Source organism: Myxine glutinosa, chromosome 2 (assembly GCF_964187855.1).
Source record: "Myxine glutinosa chromosome 2, kmMyxGlut1.1, whole genome shotgun sequence".
Classification (NCBI taxonomy): Eukaryota; Metazoa; Chordata; class Myxini; order Myxiniformes; family Myxinidae; genus Myxine; species Myxine glutinosa.
Genome location: NC_136262.1, coordinates 15,844,524 through 15,861,597, shown reverse-complemented (window position 1 = coordinate 15,861,597; position 17,074 = coordinate 15,844,524). Strand labels below are relative to the sequence as shown.

The window sequence follows — 17,074 nt, the reverse complement described above, 5'->3', positions numbered from 1 at the left end:
CATCTTTGTAGTGCTGTAGGTGGTCCTTGTAGGCTTGGGAGTGAACTGTGAGACCTGTTTTATTGCGGAGTCTTTCAAGTTGGCGAGCACGAGTTTTCATCAGGCGGAGTTCAGGGGTAAACCAGGGAGCAGAATGGGTGAAAGAAACTGTTTTGGTTTTTACAGGCGCAAGCTGGTCAAGGCAGGAGGAGAGAGAGTGGTTGTAGTAGTCAGTGAGGTCGGAAGGGGTGTGGAGGTCAATGAAGGGAGAAGTGGACATTTTTTCAGAGAGGGTGGATGAGAATGAGGTAGGTGAAAGAGCGTTTAGCTTACGGAAGTTGATAATGCGATAATGTCTTGGTGTTGGGGTGGGGATGTTGATGGTCATAGTGATGGCTAAGTGGTCAGAGAGGGTGAGGTCAGAGCCAGAGAGATGGTGCAAAATTAATCCAGTGGAGCAGACAAGGTCCAAAATGTGACCACGGATATGCGTAGGAAAGTTGACATGTTGAGTGAGGTTAAAGCAGGTGAGTAAATCAGTGAAGTCAGTGGTTATTGTGGAGTCAGTGGAGTCCATGTGGATATTGAAATCACCGAGGAGGAGGATTGAGGGGGAGAGGGAACATAGCTGGGTCAGAAAGTAGGAGAGGTCAGACAGGAATAATGGGTGTGGTTTGGGAGGGCGGTAGACGACAGCCATGACTGACTGCGTGCGACCAGAGAGTTTAAAAGCCAGGTGTTCAAAGGATGAGGATGAGGCGATGGGGATGAGGCTGGTCCTGATGCCTTGACGGTGGATAACGGCAATTCCACCACCTCGGCCCTCCAAGCGTGGTTTATTGACGTAGGAATATCCATTGGGTGTGGTGAGGTTGAGCGTGTAGTAGTCCAGTGGTTGTTGCCAGGTTTCGGTGAGACAGAGAAAGTCCAGTTTGTTATCCAGGATGTAGTCGTTGAGGATGAGGCATTTGTTGTTGAGGGACCGGGTGTTGAACAGGGTGAGCTTGATGTTGTTTTGAACAGCGGGGATGAATTCAGGTGATTTAGCCAGGGTTCGCAGGCAGGGGGTGCGATTTTGTGCGTTGCCGTGACTAGGTGCGCTGGGACGATGAGTGGGAGTGCGCTGAGCCGACCAGAGGACGGGGATGGAGTGACCTGATTGTACATATACAAACTTACGACCGGAGCCACGGTGAATGTACCTGGGTCGTCGGAGGAGTCCATTTGATTTGATGGCAGAGATGCATGATGGGGTGGAGCGGGTATTGAGCAGAAGGAGCCTTGCGGCGGAGTACCGCAGAGCCATGCTGGGTCGTCGGAGGAGTCCATTTGATTTGATGGCAGAGATGCATGATGGGGTGGAGCGGGTATTGAGCAGAAGGAGCCTTGCGGCGGAGTACCGCAGAGCCATGCCAGGCAGGAGCGGAGAGACGAGCACGAGGCCAAGGTTGAGGAGGTGAAACAATGGTCCCGACCCACGGGAGCAGGCCCGAGGAAACGAAGGAGACGAAGGAGCCAGGTAGGTGAAGCCAGGAGCAGAGTCGGGACCAAGCAGAGGGCAGACAGGAGCAAAGAGACGATCACGAGGCCAAGGTTGATCACGGCAAAGCGGGAAATGTAGCGGCAATCAACCGTCGCCGCTACAAATCAAGATCACGGCGGGAAAACCGCCGCCACACCGCTGCGAAGGACACAACCCACGAGAGCGTGCCCGAGGAAACAGCGCGCAGGCGAAGGAGCCGGGTAGGCGAAGCAGGGAGCAGAGCCGGGACTATGTGGAGGGCAGACTCAATGGCCAAAAAATCCACACGACCACCAAAAAAGCAAGCCACAGACAGTGGCCCGGTCGAAGAAGCGGTGAGCATGTGACGCCTGCGTCCTCTTCAGACCGGACCGGAAGCGGAATGAACACTGTTTAACAGTGAGACGGAAGTAACTCTTAACGGAAGTTAACAGTGAGATGATCGTCTGAACATAACCATTGCTGTTAACAATGAGATGTTCTTGTAAACATTACATTTGCTGTTAACAATGAGATGTTCTTGTAAACATAACCTTTGCTATTAACAATGAGATGTTCTTGTAAACATAACCTTTGCTGTTAATAATGAGATGTTCTTGTAAACATAACCTTTGCTGTTAACAATGAGATGTTCTTGTAAACATAACCTTTGCTATTAACAATGAGATGTTCTTGTAAACATAACCTTTGCTGTTAACAATGAGATGTTCTTGTAAACATTACATTTGCTGTTAACAATGAGATGTTCTTGTAAACATAACCTTTGCTATTAACAATGAGATGTTCTTGTAAACATAACCGTTGCTATTAACAATGAGATGTTCTTGTAAACATTACCTTTGCTGTTAACAATGAGATCTTCTTGTAAACATAACCTTTGCTATTAACAATGAGATGTTCTTGTAAACATAACCTTTGCTATTAACAATGAGATGTTCTTGTAAACATAACCTTTGCTATTAACAATGAGATGTTCTTGTAAACATTACATTTGCTGTTAACAATGAGATGTTCTTGTAAACATAACCTTTGCTGTTAACAATGAGATGTTCTTGTAAACATTACCTTTGCTGTTAACAATGAGATCTTCTTGTAAACATAACCGTTGCTATTAACAATGAGATGTTCTTGTAAACATTACATTTGCTGTTAACAATGAGATCTTCTTGTAAACATAACCTTTGCTGTTAACAATGAGATCTTCTTGTAAACATAACCTTTGCTATTAACAATGAGATGTTCTTGTAAACATAACCTTTGCTGTTAACAATGAGATGTTCTTGTAAACATAACCTTTGCTGTTAACAATGAGATGTTCTTGTAAACATTACCTTTGCTGTTAACAATGAGATCTTCTTGTAAACATAACCGTTGCTATTAACAATGAGATGTTCTTGTAAACATAACCTTTGCTGTTAACAATGAGATGTTCTTGTAAACATTACCTTTGCTGTTAACAATGAGATCTTCTTGTAAACATAACCGTTGCTATTAACAATGAGATGTTCTTGTAAACATAACCTTTGCTGTTAACAATGAGATCTTCTTGTAAACATAACCTTTGCTATTAACAATGAGATGTTCTTGTAAACATAACCGTTGCTATTAACAATGAGATGTTCTTGTAAACATAACCGTTGCTATTAACAATGAGATGTTCTTGTAAACATAACCTTTGCTATTAACAATGAGATGTTCTTGTAAACATAACCTTTGCTATTAACAATGAGATGTTCTTGTAAACATAACCGTTGCTATTAACAATGAGATCTTCTTGTAAACATAACCTTTGCTATTAACAATGAGATGTTCTTGTAAACATAACCGTTGCTATTAACAATGAGATGTTCTTGTAAACATAACCGTTGCTATTAACAATGAGATGTTCTTGTAAACATAACCTTTGCTGTTAACAATGAGATGTTCTTGTAAACATAACCGTTGCTATTAACAATGAGATGTTCTTGTAAACATTACATTTGCTGCTAACAATGAGATCTTCTTGTAAACATAACCTTTGCTGTTAACAATGAGATGTTCTTGTAAACATAACCTTTGCTGTTAACAATGAGATGTTCTTGTAAACATAACCGTTGCTATTAACAATGAGATGTTCTTGTAAACATTACATTTGCTGCTAACAATGAGATCTTCTTGTAAACATAACCTTTGCTGTTAACAATGAGATGTTCTTGTAAACATTACCTTTGCTGTTAACAATGAGATGTTCTTGTAAACATTACCTTTGCTGTTAACAATGAGATGTTCTTGTAAACATTACCTTTGCTGTTAACAATGAGATGTTCTTGTAAACATTACCTTTGCTGTTAACAATGAGATGATCGTCTAAACCAGGGGTCGGCAACCTTAGGCACGCGTACCACCACTGGCACGTGGCAGCGTAGTCATTGGCACACTGGCGAAAGCAGTGCCCTCTCAGCTGCATGCCAAATCACCTCTTGAACAGCCATTGGCTGTTGCTCGGCCTGTCTTATTTCGTTTGATTGACGGTACGGCCTCCCGCTCACATTTCCCACAGGAATTGTAGTGAAGCGGTTCAGGTTCGGGAGATGATGGCAACCCCGCTAGCTAAGAAAGCTGAAGTAAAGGTTCGGGCATTCCAGCCCTCATGGACAGAAGAGTGGGTTTTGTTTTTCAGAAGGACCGTGTACTGTGCTGAAAATGTTGTTTGTCGAACATCGAGTGTTAAGCGCTATTTTGAGACAAAGCACGAGAAAACTTTCAAAGATCAGGCAGACAAGGCAGAATCCATCAAACGTGCCGTGTCCAGGTATGGGAAGCAAGCCAACACCCTCAAAATCTTTCCTACTGCTAAAAACCATGCGACTGAAGCAAACTATCGCATTGGTCATTGCATTGCGAAACGTGTAAAGCCATTCACGGATGGCGAATATATTAAGGAGGCTTTTCTCTGCAGCTCAGAGGTTCTGTTTGAAGGCTTACCAAAAAAGGGACAATCAAATCAAGAATAAAAGATATTCCCATGTCAGCTGGAAGTGTTGAGCGATGCATCGAAGAAATGGCAGAAAATGTCAGCGTGCAGCAAATAGCTGGGTTAAAAGATGCTGTGGTATTTAGCATTGCACTTGACGAGAGCGTGGACGTGAATGACATACCACGTTTGGCAGTCATTGGCATTTGGCAGTCTGCAAAGCTAGCAATCTTTTCAAGCGATGTTGCTACCTCAACTTTCCGCTACTTCAGACACGTAAGGGAGCTGTCCTCGCAGCACAGCATCAGCACCGCTGAAATATGCAAATACATGAGCGAGCTTGAGTCGGAGTTCACAACACGATTTGGGGACTTTCAGAAGTATGGACCCATGTTCTCTTTCTTGATCAAGCCAGACAGCTTTGATGGACACGAATTGGATTTATCTCTGATAGACTGGTTGGATACACAGGACATGGAAATGCAGCTGATTGAGCTGAAAAGTTCAACACTGTGGGTGACTAAGTTTACAGAGCTACGGAAACGACTAGAAACCATGGCAGTGCAAGATCACGGAACCTGCATCTTCACCTGCTGGACATCCGTGCCGAAGAAGTTCAGTTTTCTCCGGAACGTTGCGCTCTCTTTGCTGTCAGTCTTCGGGTCGACGTACCTCTGTGAGCAGATATTCTCACACATGAAGAACGTGCTCAGCCCCTCCCGCAGTCATTTGACAAACACTCCGAAGCATGTGTGCAACTTAAAGTGACTAACTACGACCCCCAGATAATGGAGCTCAGCAAAGGAAAGCAGGGCCAGGGATCACACTGGTAGGCATCTGTTTATTTGTAGTACACATGGGTTTGCATATGTAGCTGTTTCTCCATCTCTTTTTTTCCAACTCAGATGTGGATGTTTTCATGAGGATGGCAGCATTCTTGTATCGTACTGGTATTTCTGTTTGATACAGTTTATTCTTCCTTTTTGACATTTGTTCCCAATACTTTGTAAATGAGTTACTGAAAGCAGTGTTTTGAAATGGGGTCCGTGCATATAATTTGTAACCTCATGCGGGACAAATTTTACAATGATAAAATGATCATTACAATGTCCTGATTTATGAGAGATAAATGTTTCTTTAAAATGTTGTTGCTGTGCATGTAGCCTGTATGGATGTTGTTGCTATGCATGTAGCCTGTATGGATGTTGTTGCTATGCATGTAGCCTATATGGATGTTGTTGCTATGCATGTAGCCTGTATGGATGTTGTTGCTATGCATGTAGCCTGTATGGATGTTGTTGCTATGCATGTAGCCTGTATGGATGTTGTTGCTATGCATGTAGCCTGTATGGATGTTGTTGCTATGCATGTAGCCTATATGGATGTTGTTGCTATGCATGTAGCCTGTATGGATGTTGTTGCTATGCATGTAGCCTGTATGGATGTTGTTGCTATGCATGTAGCCTGTATGGATGTTGTTGCTATGCATGTAGCCTGTATGGATGTTGTTGCTATGCATGTAGCCTGTATGGATGTTGTTGCTATGCATGTAGCCTGTATGGATGTTGTTGCTATGCATGTAGCCTGTATGGATGTTGTTGCTATGCATGTAGCCTGTGTGGATGTTGTTGCTATGCATGTAGCCTGTATGGATGTTGTTGCTATGCATGTAGCCTGTATGGATGTTGTTGCTATGCATGTAGCCTGTATGGATGTTGTTGCTATGCATGTAGCCTATATGGATGGAATTTAAATTCCATGTCTGTTGGAAGTATATTTTTTATGTGGTCATAATTAAACTTAATGTTAAACTTAATGTTGATATGGCAAACAAATTAACAAGAACATTTCAAACTGGCACTTCATGTCAAAAAGGTTGCCGACCCCTGGTCTAAACATTACATTTGCTGTTAACAATGAGATGTTCTTGTAAACATAACCTTTGCTATTAACAATGAGATGTTCTTGTAAACATAACCTTTGCTGTTAACAATGAGATGTTCTTGTAAACATTACATTTGCTGTTAACAATGAGATGTTCTTGTAAACATAACCTTTGCTGTTAACAATGAGATGTTCTTGTAAACATTACATTTGCTGTTAACAATGAGATGTTCTTGTAAACATAACCTTTGCTATTAACAATGAGATGTTCTTGTAAACATAACCTTTGCTGTTAACAATGAGATGTTCTTGTAAACATTACATTTGCTGTTAACAATGAGATGTTCTTGTAAACATAACCTTTGCTGTTAACAATGAGATGTTCTTGTAAACATTACATTTGCTGTTAACAATGAAATGTTGTTGTAAACATAACCTTTGCTGTTAACAGTGAGATGTTCTTGTAAACATAACCTTTGCTGTTAACAATGAGATGTTCTTGTAAACATAACCTTTGCTGTTAACAATGAGATGTTCTTGTAAACATAACCTTTGCTGTTAACAATGAGATGTTCTTGTAAACATTACATTTGCTGTTAACAATGAGATGTTCTTGTAAACATAACCTTTGCTATTAACAATGAGATGTTCTTGTAAACATAACCTTTGCTGTTAACAATGAGATGTTCTTGTAAACATTACATTTGCTGTTAACAATGAGATGTTCTTGTAAACATAACCTTTGCTGTTAACAATGAGATGTTCTTGTAAACATTACATTTGCTGTTAACAATGAAATGTTGTTGTAAACATAACCTTTGCTGTTAACAGTGAGATGTTCTTGTAAACATAACCTTTGCTGTTAACAATGAGATGTTCTTGTAAACATAACCTTTGCTGTTAACAATGAGATGTTCTTGTAAACATAACCTTTGCTGTTAACAATGAGATGTTCTTGTAAACATAACCTTTGCTGTTAACAATGAGATGTTCTTGTAAACATAACCTTTGCTGTTAACAATGAGATGTTCTTGTAAACATTACATTTGCTGCTAACAATGAGATGTTCTTGTAAACATAACCTTTGCTGTTAACAATGAGATGTTCTTGTAAACATTACATTTGCTGCTAACAATGAGATGTTCTTGTAAACATAACCTTTGCTGTTAACAATGAGATGTTCTTGTAAACATAACCTTTGCTGTTATCAATGAGATGTTCTTGTAAACATAACCTTTGCTGTTAACAATGAGATGTTCTTGTAAACATAACCTTTGCTGTTAACAATGAGATGTTCTTGTAAACATAACCTTTGCTGTTAACAATGAGATGTTCTTGTAAACATAACCGTTGCTGTTAACAATGAGATGTTCTTGTAAACATTACATTTGCTGCTAACAATGAGATGTTCTTGTAAACATAACCTTTGCTGTTAACAATGAGATGTTCTTGTAAACATTACATTTGCTGCTAACAATGAGATGTTCTTGTAAACATAACCTTTGCTGTTAACAATGAGATGTTCTTGTAAACATTACATTTGCTGTTAACAATGAGATGTTCTTGTAAACATTACCTTTGCTGTTAACAATGAGATCTTCTTGTAAACATAACCTTTGCTGTTAACAATGAGATGTTCTTGTAAACATTACATTTGCTGTTAACAATGAGATGTTCTTGTAAACATTACATTTGCTGTTAACAATGAGATGTTCTTGTAAACATAACCTTTGCTGTTAACAATGAGATGTTCTTGTAAACATTACATTTGCTGTTAACAATGAGATGTTCTTGTAAACATAACCTTTGCTGTTAACAATGAGATGTTCTTGTAAACATTACATTTGCTGTTAACAATGAGATGTTCTTGTAAACATTACATTTGCTGTTAACAATGAGATGTTCTTGTAAACATTACATTTGCTGTTAACAATGAGATGTTCTTGTAAACATTACATTTGCTGCTAACAACGACTATATTGGTGAATATTTACTCACCTATCAACTCCCAGAATGGAGCCTGTTGCGGGGTCGATTAAGTGGACAATGATGCCACGAAATCCCCATGATCTTGTAAACTTGTATGGTTTTACTGTTGTCCACAAAGGCTTCTGCCCACCTCCTATCTTTCTGGGATGCAAGGTGTGATTGAGGAATGTCCAGGAAACCTTAGGAGCTCCATGGATTTCCAGGGTCCCACCGTCGCCAACACCGATGAACTTTCTTCCAAACACCGGGTCTCTTGCCTCTCCGGCCTCATCCGACCTGACAATTGTGAGAAAGATACAAACTTTTTTTGATGCATGATCGTGCCTCGTGGAAGAGAAAGAGTAGAATGGAAGGGACCAAAATGGAAAGGGGGAAACACCAACAGCAGAGTGAGATCAATGAGAGGGGGAGAAGGACACGTGGAGGTGAACAAGCTGCACACAATCTTAACGAAACACAGCAATAAGAGGAAGGGAAAAGTTGGGATGAAACAGAAAAGGACCAAACCAACCGACAACTAACAAACAAAAAGAGGTGAGGGGAGTGGGGGAAAACACAATAACCTTGAAAAAAGGATTGCTCTATCCTTTCAAGTCTCCCAGTTCCCTCTATCCTTACAGGTTCCCTCTATCCATACAAGTCCCCCAGCCCCTGAAAAGCAGCCCCATAGCATGATGCTGCCACCACCATTTTTCACGGTAGGGATGGTATGAGATGGGTGATGAGCTGTGCTAGGTTTCTGCCAGACGTAGGGCTTTGAATTCAGGCCAAAGAGTTCAATTTTCGTCTCATCCGACCACAATATTTTGCCTCACCTTTTGACAATCTCTGACTTTTGAATATTTTGACAGACCAAGGTCCTTCTGGCCCGGTTGCTCAGTTTGATTGGATGGCCGGCTCTAGGAAGAGTCTGGGGAGCTCCATATTCATTCCATTTCCTAATGATGGAGCTCACTTTGCTCTTGGGAACTTTCAACACTCTAGGAATTGTTTTATACCCTTCCCCAGATCTATGGTTCCTCACTATTATATCTCGGAGTTCTACAGACAGTGCCTTAGACTTCATGGTAGAGTTTCTGCTCTAACATGCACTGTCAACTGTGGGACCTTATATAGAAAGGTGTTTCTTTCTAAATCATGTCTAGCCAATTGATTTGGCCACAGGTAGACTCCAATCAAGTTGTAGAGACATCTCAAGGATGATCAAAGGAAATTGGATGCACCTGAGCTCATTTTGGAGTGTCATAGCAAAGGGGTTGAATACTTATTAACTCTAGACATTTCAGCTTTTCACTTTTAATTGTTTTGTAAACATTTCGAAAAAAATGTATTCCACTTTGACATTATGGGGTATTATGTGTAGATCAGTGACAAAAAAAATCTCAATTAAAACCATTATAAATTCAGGATGGAACACAACAAAATGTGAAAAAGTCAAGGTGTGTGAATACTTTCTGAAGGCGCTGTATGTGAGTCAATTAAGTTAAGAATAAGAGAGCAGTGTGAGTTATTCATTTATATCAAGAAAGGTTCGTCCCTTTCCTGGCTGAAGGAGAAAGGCTTTACCAGCCAACTTTTATTTATGGATATTTTCATTTACAGACATTTATGGACAGTTTTGTATTCTTTGTTTCTGGAACTGTGCCTTCAAGTTACATCAGTATACAAAATTTCAAATTTCTAGCCCAATTAGGGCTTTCTAGAAAGTAATAAACATTTCCATCAGTCAGTGAGTCAGTGAGTGAGTGGTTGTAAAGAGCTTAATACGCTACTAGTGGGGTATGCTTACACACTGTGTAAGCAATAACAAACCGTGCTTCATACATAATAAATAGAAGCCTTATGATTATAGGCAAGCATCACCAACCTGCTGGATATAAATTTAGGTTTATTTATTTATTTTTCTTTTACTGATGCGTTTTCTGATTTTTTGTAAATTTTAATTGAAATTTTTATTTCACAGTTTACAGGTATATAAATTACAATTTTCAAATGGTAAATATTGATTGAGGGTTTTTTGGGGTGTTTTACATGTGCATTTACGTTTTTTTGCTTAAAATTTCATTTGTGGATGTTTTCCGATGGTTCTGGGATTTTTACCGGTAAACCGGCTTCAATGTCCGTTGGCACACCAAATTTCAGGTTTCTACCACACCCAAAGGTACCGAACATTAATATCTGTTAGTCAGTCAGTGGTAAGAAAGATAGTATCATCATCCTCAGCATCTTCATCCTCATCATAATCATGCATGTACAGAAGCGATAAAACAGTTTATTGGCGAGGGTTACAATCCTGGATGGGTTACCACTCTGACACAGGATACTCGGCTGAGAATGCAGGAACTTGTAATTTGGACAAAGTGTTTTTCGCAAAAGGACAACATGGGATATTTAACATCCAACAACGAATGCTGGCAACAAATAAAATACATTTACTTCTTCATGCAGGTGTATGAATCAAATTGGCACCCCTTTATATGAACTTTTCTAGAGCATTACTTGGTTCCTCCTCAGAACACAAGGGTAGTCCAGCATGAATGAATGATCGTTTTAAGGCCATTTTCCCCGCTAGAGCGGGGGTTAGCCTTGCGGGTCCCATGACAATCATGGTTCCCTGTTTGAGGCAATGTTTTTATGGCCGGATGCCCTTCCTGGCGCCAACCCTTGGTCACGCTCTTACGATGCGCAGGGATACGGTGTACCTATTCTAAACCGGGGTACACACCGGGATCATTCATCCCAGCAAGCTGGTACTCAATTTGCCGATCTCGGAAGGATAAAAGGCTGAGTCAACCCCCTGGTGTTAATTTAGCGATTGACCGGGATTCGAACCCAGGATCCTAGGATCCCAAGCCGGCACCCTAACCGCTAAGCCAACAAGGGTAGTCCAGCATGCACACGAAAATTTTTTTGGACTGTCCCTTCTTTTCTATACTTTGCCACATGGCACACACCTTATATAAAGGGGCTTTTCTATGCCCCTGGCATTTTCCCCAATATTGTATGGGTCGAGGATCATGTTTGTGAAGTTTCGTGTTGATTGGATAAGGTTCGTTTTCTATCCTAGATGTCTGCCAAAACACATGACCGACGACGTCATCATTTTCAAACTATATGCAATAATTGTTTTAGATGATATTTGTAAAGTTTCGCATCGATGGGGTAATCAGTTTCATAGATATAATTATTTAATATTTTCCTTCAATCCAATATGGCTACCACACCATATGACCAATAATGTTTTTGTGATCATCTTTTAATCGACATGCTTAGTTAATGACACACATAAAGTTTCGAGTCAATCGATTTGGTGGTTTGGGAGAAGATTTTTTTAAAGGTTTTAGGTTAAATCCAATATGGCTGCCAAACCATGTGACCTATGATGTCATAAATTTAATATTTCTATACAAATGGGTCATAGATCATGTGCATGCAATTTCAGATTTTTAGGATAAGGAATTTGATTAAAACATTTCTGGCTGGTATACCACTTCACCTATGATATCATCATCATGTTTTTATTCCCATTGGGAGTGCTTGACAATGTGCCAAGTTTCAAATTTTTCCATTCAGCGGTTTCCGAGAAATATTTTGTTAATTATTTGTGTTTAATCCAAGATGGCTGCCTTACCACGTGACCTATGACAACACAATGATCATAAAAACATTCTGCATTGGTGTCACTCCTACCCTGAAAGTTTTGTCTCAATTGGACGAGTTGCTGAGAAAAGTGAGGTATAGCTTGTACAGATGGACGGACGGACGTACAGACGAATGGACGGACGGACGGACAATCCGAAAATATAATACCTCCTGCCACCTTCGGGGGCGGAGGCATAAAAAAGAGTCATGGAAAAGCGCTGCTTGGCGTAATCGTAAGGCACAATAAGAGAAACGAATGGATCAGACAAAAAAAAATAGTAATTCTGGTCACAGCCAAAACACTGAAATGAAACTAGGCTGGACATGTCACAAGAAGAAAGGACATGACTGACGACGGTCGGTGGCTGCCTTACCACGTGGTGGACAACAACAATTACAAACTAGATATCTACAAACAATGAGGTCGATCAAAAAGGTGTTTTTAGTTAATTAGGTCACAATCCAAAAAAGTACGTCAAGGGCACGAACAACTATCAGGAACACATCAGTGCAGGTACAATATTATGATGCAAGAACATCTTGGAAAGCCAAGCAGTCTTTGAGATTCCGCATTGGTAAAATTGAGCGAAGCCAAAAAACGTGTTTTTTCCGACCAGGATTTGACCTTGACCTTTAAACCAGAGGGGAGTGATGTAACTTACGTGTAAATGCACGTTTCTCTAGACTACCTATGGATGGCAATTTGGTCCTGATTGGACAAACTTTAGTCGAGTTATGGTGAAAAATGTTAAAATGTCTATAATTAGGCCACAACATTAAAATTAGGTGAAGGTCAAAAAATTAGGTCACTCCCACATACTTATATTTGCATTATGATGCAAAATTTAATTCTGACATTCCCAGCTGGCTCTGAGATACAGCTCAGAAATTGATACAGTTTGTAAATTTCGAGTGTTGAGAGTGCAGGAAGAAGAAGAATAAATATAAAGAGCAATCAGAGATTGCCGACCCTTGCAAGGACGTCTTTTTAGTGGTTTTTAAGGCTTTTGTGTTGAAACAAATATGGCGGCCGAAACATGTGACCGACGACGTCATCATTTTTCTTTTTCCACCAATTTATCCCGAGATGATGCTCAAGAAATTTCATCTTGATCGGATGAAGTTTTGTACTTGTCGAATTATGGCGTCTTCATTAACATATTTTATTCCCCATGGAGAGTTCTTCACAATGAGCCATGTCTCAATTTTTATGGCGTAGCCCATAGGACAAAGCCATCTAGAACAGTGTTTGTCCATCCGTATGTCCCCTTAAACGTATACCAATCAGAGCTGAGGATCTGGTCACATGACAGGATGATGTGATTACGTCTGATGTTATTACGGCGGTACGGCGGCTGTCTCTCCTCACACAGCCATTTTAATTCCAATTTTGTTCAGGCCGAAACATATCGTCGAACCTGTCATACATCACAATCGCCTTGCTCTGCCTTTACGTTTTCATAATATTTATAACAACAACAACAACAACAACAACAGACATTTTAAGGCCATTTTCCCTACAAGAGCGGGGGTTAGCCTTGCGGGCACCATGACTAACTTCTCCATTTGCCCTATTTTCTACATCTCCCTTTGTTAACCCCCTTGCCCACATTTCTTCTTCCACCATCTTTAGCCAAGTCTTTCTCGGTCTTCGCCGTCTACTACCTTCTACATTCATTGCCATCATTCTTCTCAACCAGTCACTTTCATCCTTCCTCAACACATGATCAAACCATCTCAACCTGTTTCTCTTCACAGCATCCATCACAGGCTCTATTCCCATCATCTTTTGCAATTCATCATTTGTCTTCCTCTCTCTCAACGATACTCCACACATTCACCGAACCATTCGCATTTCCACCCTTTCCAGCCTCCGTTGCTGCTCTACATTCATTACCCATGTCTCGCTCCCATAAATCATAACACTTCTCACACATGCAGCATACACCTTTCTATTCAGCTTCAACGACACTCCCCTCCTCGTCAGCTCGCCACTCAGTTCCCGAAACTTCCTCCATGCACATCTCACTCTGTGAACCGTCGCCGAGTCTGATCCACCTTCTCCATTCAGCATGTCTCCGGGGTAGCAAAATGTTTTCACACCTTCCAGCTTCACGCCGTCTCCAAGATCCAACTCAACATTTCCTCCATCTGCAGCTCTCTGTGTGCACACCTTATAATAATAATAATAAAGGAGTCTTATATAGCCCCATCAAGCAGAGTAAACTACCCTCATGGCGCTTTACATTATCATGCGAACGCACACACACCGCACACACACACACAAACATACACACACGCAGACACACCTTCACTCTTACCCTGTTCCTCTCCCTCCCCATTCAAAACCCACAGATGTGTACTCCCCCTCCTCCTCCCCTCCCTCCCCGGCACATGTACACAGACATACTCTCGATCTCTGTCCCACCTCAAACCAAAGGGAAAACAGGACTTAGACTTTGAAAGACTTGTGAAACAGATAGGTTTTGAGGGAGGTTTTAAAGGCAGGAAGAGAGTCAACATGTCGAACAGAGGAAGGCAAGTCATTCACCTTACACTTTAATGTAGCTGCCACACTGGTTAATGACCCTCTCAGACCACAACATTTTTGATGAACCCAATCTGCGCATATTGCACATTGAATGGAGTTCACTCCGACACCCTTCCTACACACAGCACAGGGCCACTTCCCAGTTCTTTCCACCTCACCACATGCTTTACCACTTGCCATCACCTTCGTCTTTCCGATATTCACCTTCAGACCTTTTGTCTCCATACATTCCTTCCACTTGTTCATCTTCTCCTTCAGTCCATCTATACTTTCCACAATCAACACCAGATCATCTGCATACAACAACTCCCAAGATAAACCCTCCTTTACATTCCGAGCCAGCACCTCCATCACAGCTACAAATAGTAGTGGACTTAGTACCGACCCCGATGCACTCCCACCTTCACCTCAAACTCACCGCTTTTACCATCCTTCGTCCTTACAGCTGTGCGCGCTCTCTCGCACATTGCCATCACTACTCTGATCAACCATTCCTCCACTCCTAACTTCCTCAATGCCCATGTCACGACTTCGCATGGAACCCGATCGAATGCTTTCTCCAGATCAACAAACCCAAGAAACAACTTCTTCCTCTTCTCCATGTACATCTCCTGCAACTGCCTAACGTTAATATTAATATTATAATATAACGTAACGTTAATATTATAATAAATGTAATTGTGACACTAATCCCTTCGTTGTGACAGCAAAGTTACTAGGGGTTAAAATATATCTTCTATATATTAAAGTAGCGGCAGTTTTGTGTCACGCTACATCATTACGTCTATCTTCAACTAAAGTATCAACTACGCCCGGGTACGCCGCTGCGAGACTTTCGGTCTTGATTCTATTCAGCGCTTTCGGAGATATAGAGGTGCAAAGTTTTTCGGTTTTTCCCAGATGGTGCCCATACCACGTGACCTATGACGTCATCATTATCATTTAAAAAATTATACAGGTGTAGCTGCACCTATGGTGAAAATTTCCTGTCAATCGGACCAACGGTTGCAGAGAAAATCATATTTATTCTGTGCATACAAACAAACAGACAGACAGACAAACAAACGGACTCAAATGCAATACCATCTTCTCAGGCGAGGGTAATAATAATTTTATAAACGGTGGTTTAGTCCTCTTGGTGGACCTAATAAACTATGTGGTTCCATCAAAAATCGGGGGCGCCCCTTGTATAAACAAACCCTATAATAGCAATAAGCTTCCCCTATGCTATAGGAGGAAGCTCAATTAGCAACTTGGAGAATGCCCTGAAAAAAAACAGAGGTAGAAGTACAACCAGTGCCAAAAATAATTTTCTTAGTAAGAAAATATTTTCGGAAAATGATAAAAGTTTTCTTGAAACAAGAAAACCATGACAAACATTTTCTTGCGGCTAGAAATATTTTCTCATGGTTTTCATGTTTCAAGAAAACTTATTTTTGCAAGAAAATGTTTTCTTAGGAAGAAAATTGTTTTTGGCAGTGTCGTCCAAAGGTCAGCTGGAAAGATTGATATTGGTAGATTTACAGGGGTACAATGGCCTCGTATTGCATTGAAATTGAACAGAACGGGCCTTCGTCCTGCAATGGGCTGCAATGGTTGGTCAAGTCAAATAATATATCAAATCATAATAATTATAATTGATAACAGAACAGGATGGCATAATTTAAACACTGATAATGCCACAGTACTGGACAAAAGAATACTGCAGTATTGCTATTGGACTATCCACATATGGTGGTTTTCATTGTGCAATTAACTGCAATACCGTCCATAGAGAATGATGGAAAGATTGCTGCTGAAGGGACACATTTCACTCCCAGCATGAACTTGGCCACCACGATCCACGAGAATGGAACGTACACGCAGCACTAGTGGAACAGCGGCGATGTCGGCAAACACCAACCTCCCTGCGAGAAAAGCACAGGCATATCAAATGTCGCATACACGCGTGTGGAGATGCATGTTATAGTTATGACGTCAACAATCGTTACATTTCACTAAAAGACACAGCTCACAACGAACGCTACTACCATAGATATATTACTAGATGGCGCATGGCCTATCAGCGCTTGTTGTCGCGATACGTCGGAAGCGCCGCCATCTTGCGTAGGTACAACCAGCATGTGTGATCATTGGATCCAAGGCTAAAAAATTGACTCCTAGACCGTAGCTCGGTTAATAATGAACGGATCTGTACAATTAATACCTCATTTTAATGCTGAGGAAAATTTCTATTTAATAAGAGCAAAGTTTTTCATAGGAGGAAAGTTGGGGGTACTGTAAAAAGCAGACCGGCCAGAATAAGCGGACCATCCAGAATCGCAGACCACCCACACAGCAGGAGCAGACCAGACACCGAATAAACATTCTCTGTGACTCACAGGAAATTAATTAAGATTAGATGTACATATAACATGATGTTAAATATGGACGAACCAAATAATACTTTTTTAAAAGGCTATCAATTAAGCTCAATCAATTAATCCCGATCTCAAACAATTGTTGTGTTTAAATGCATGTACATGTATAACACACATAATCCTGTCATCTAAGA

General features: G+C 40.8%; 1 protein-coding gene across 3 annotated transcripts in view; it reads right to left on the bottom strand.

Annotated features, from left to right (window-relative positions):
- The window catches only part of CEMIP (cell migration inducing hyaluronidase 1), a 219,980-nt gene that overhangs the window by 134,484 nt on the left and 68,422 nt on the right, over positions 1–17,074 (bottom strand). For all 3 annotated transcript variants that reach the window (XM_068108654.2, XM_078773005.1, XM_078773006.1), the window contains exons 4-5: positions 16,286–16,427; positions 8,337–8,603 (exon numbers count right to left, since the gene is read on the bottom strand). In XM_068108654.2, coding sequence (XP_067964755.2) covers positions 8,337–8,603; positions 16,286–16,427 — 409 coding nt within the window. The remainder of the gene's footprint in view (positions 1–8,336; positions 8,604–16,285; positions 16,428–17,074) is intronic.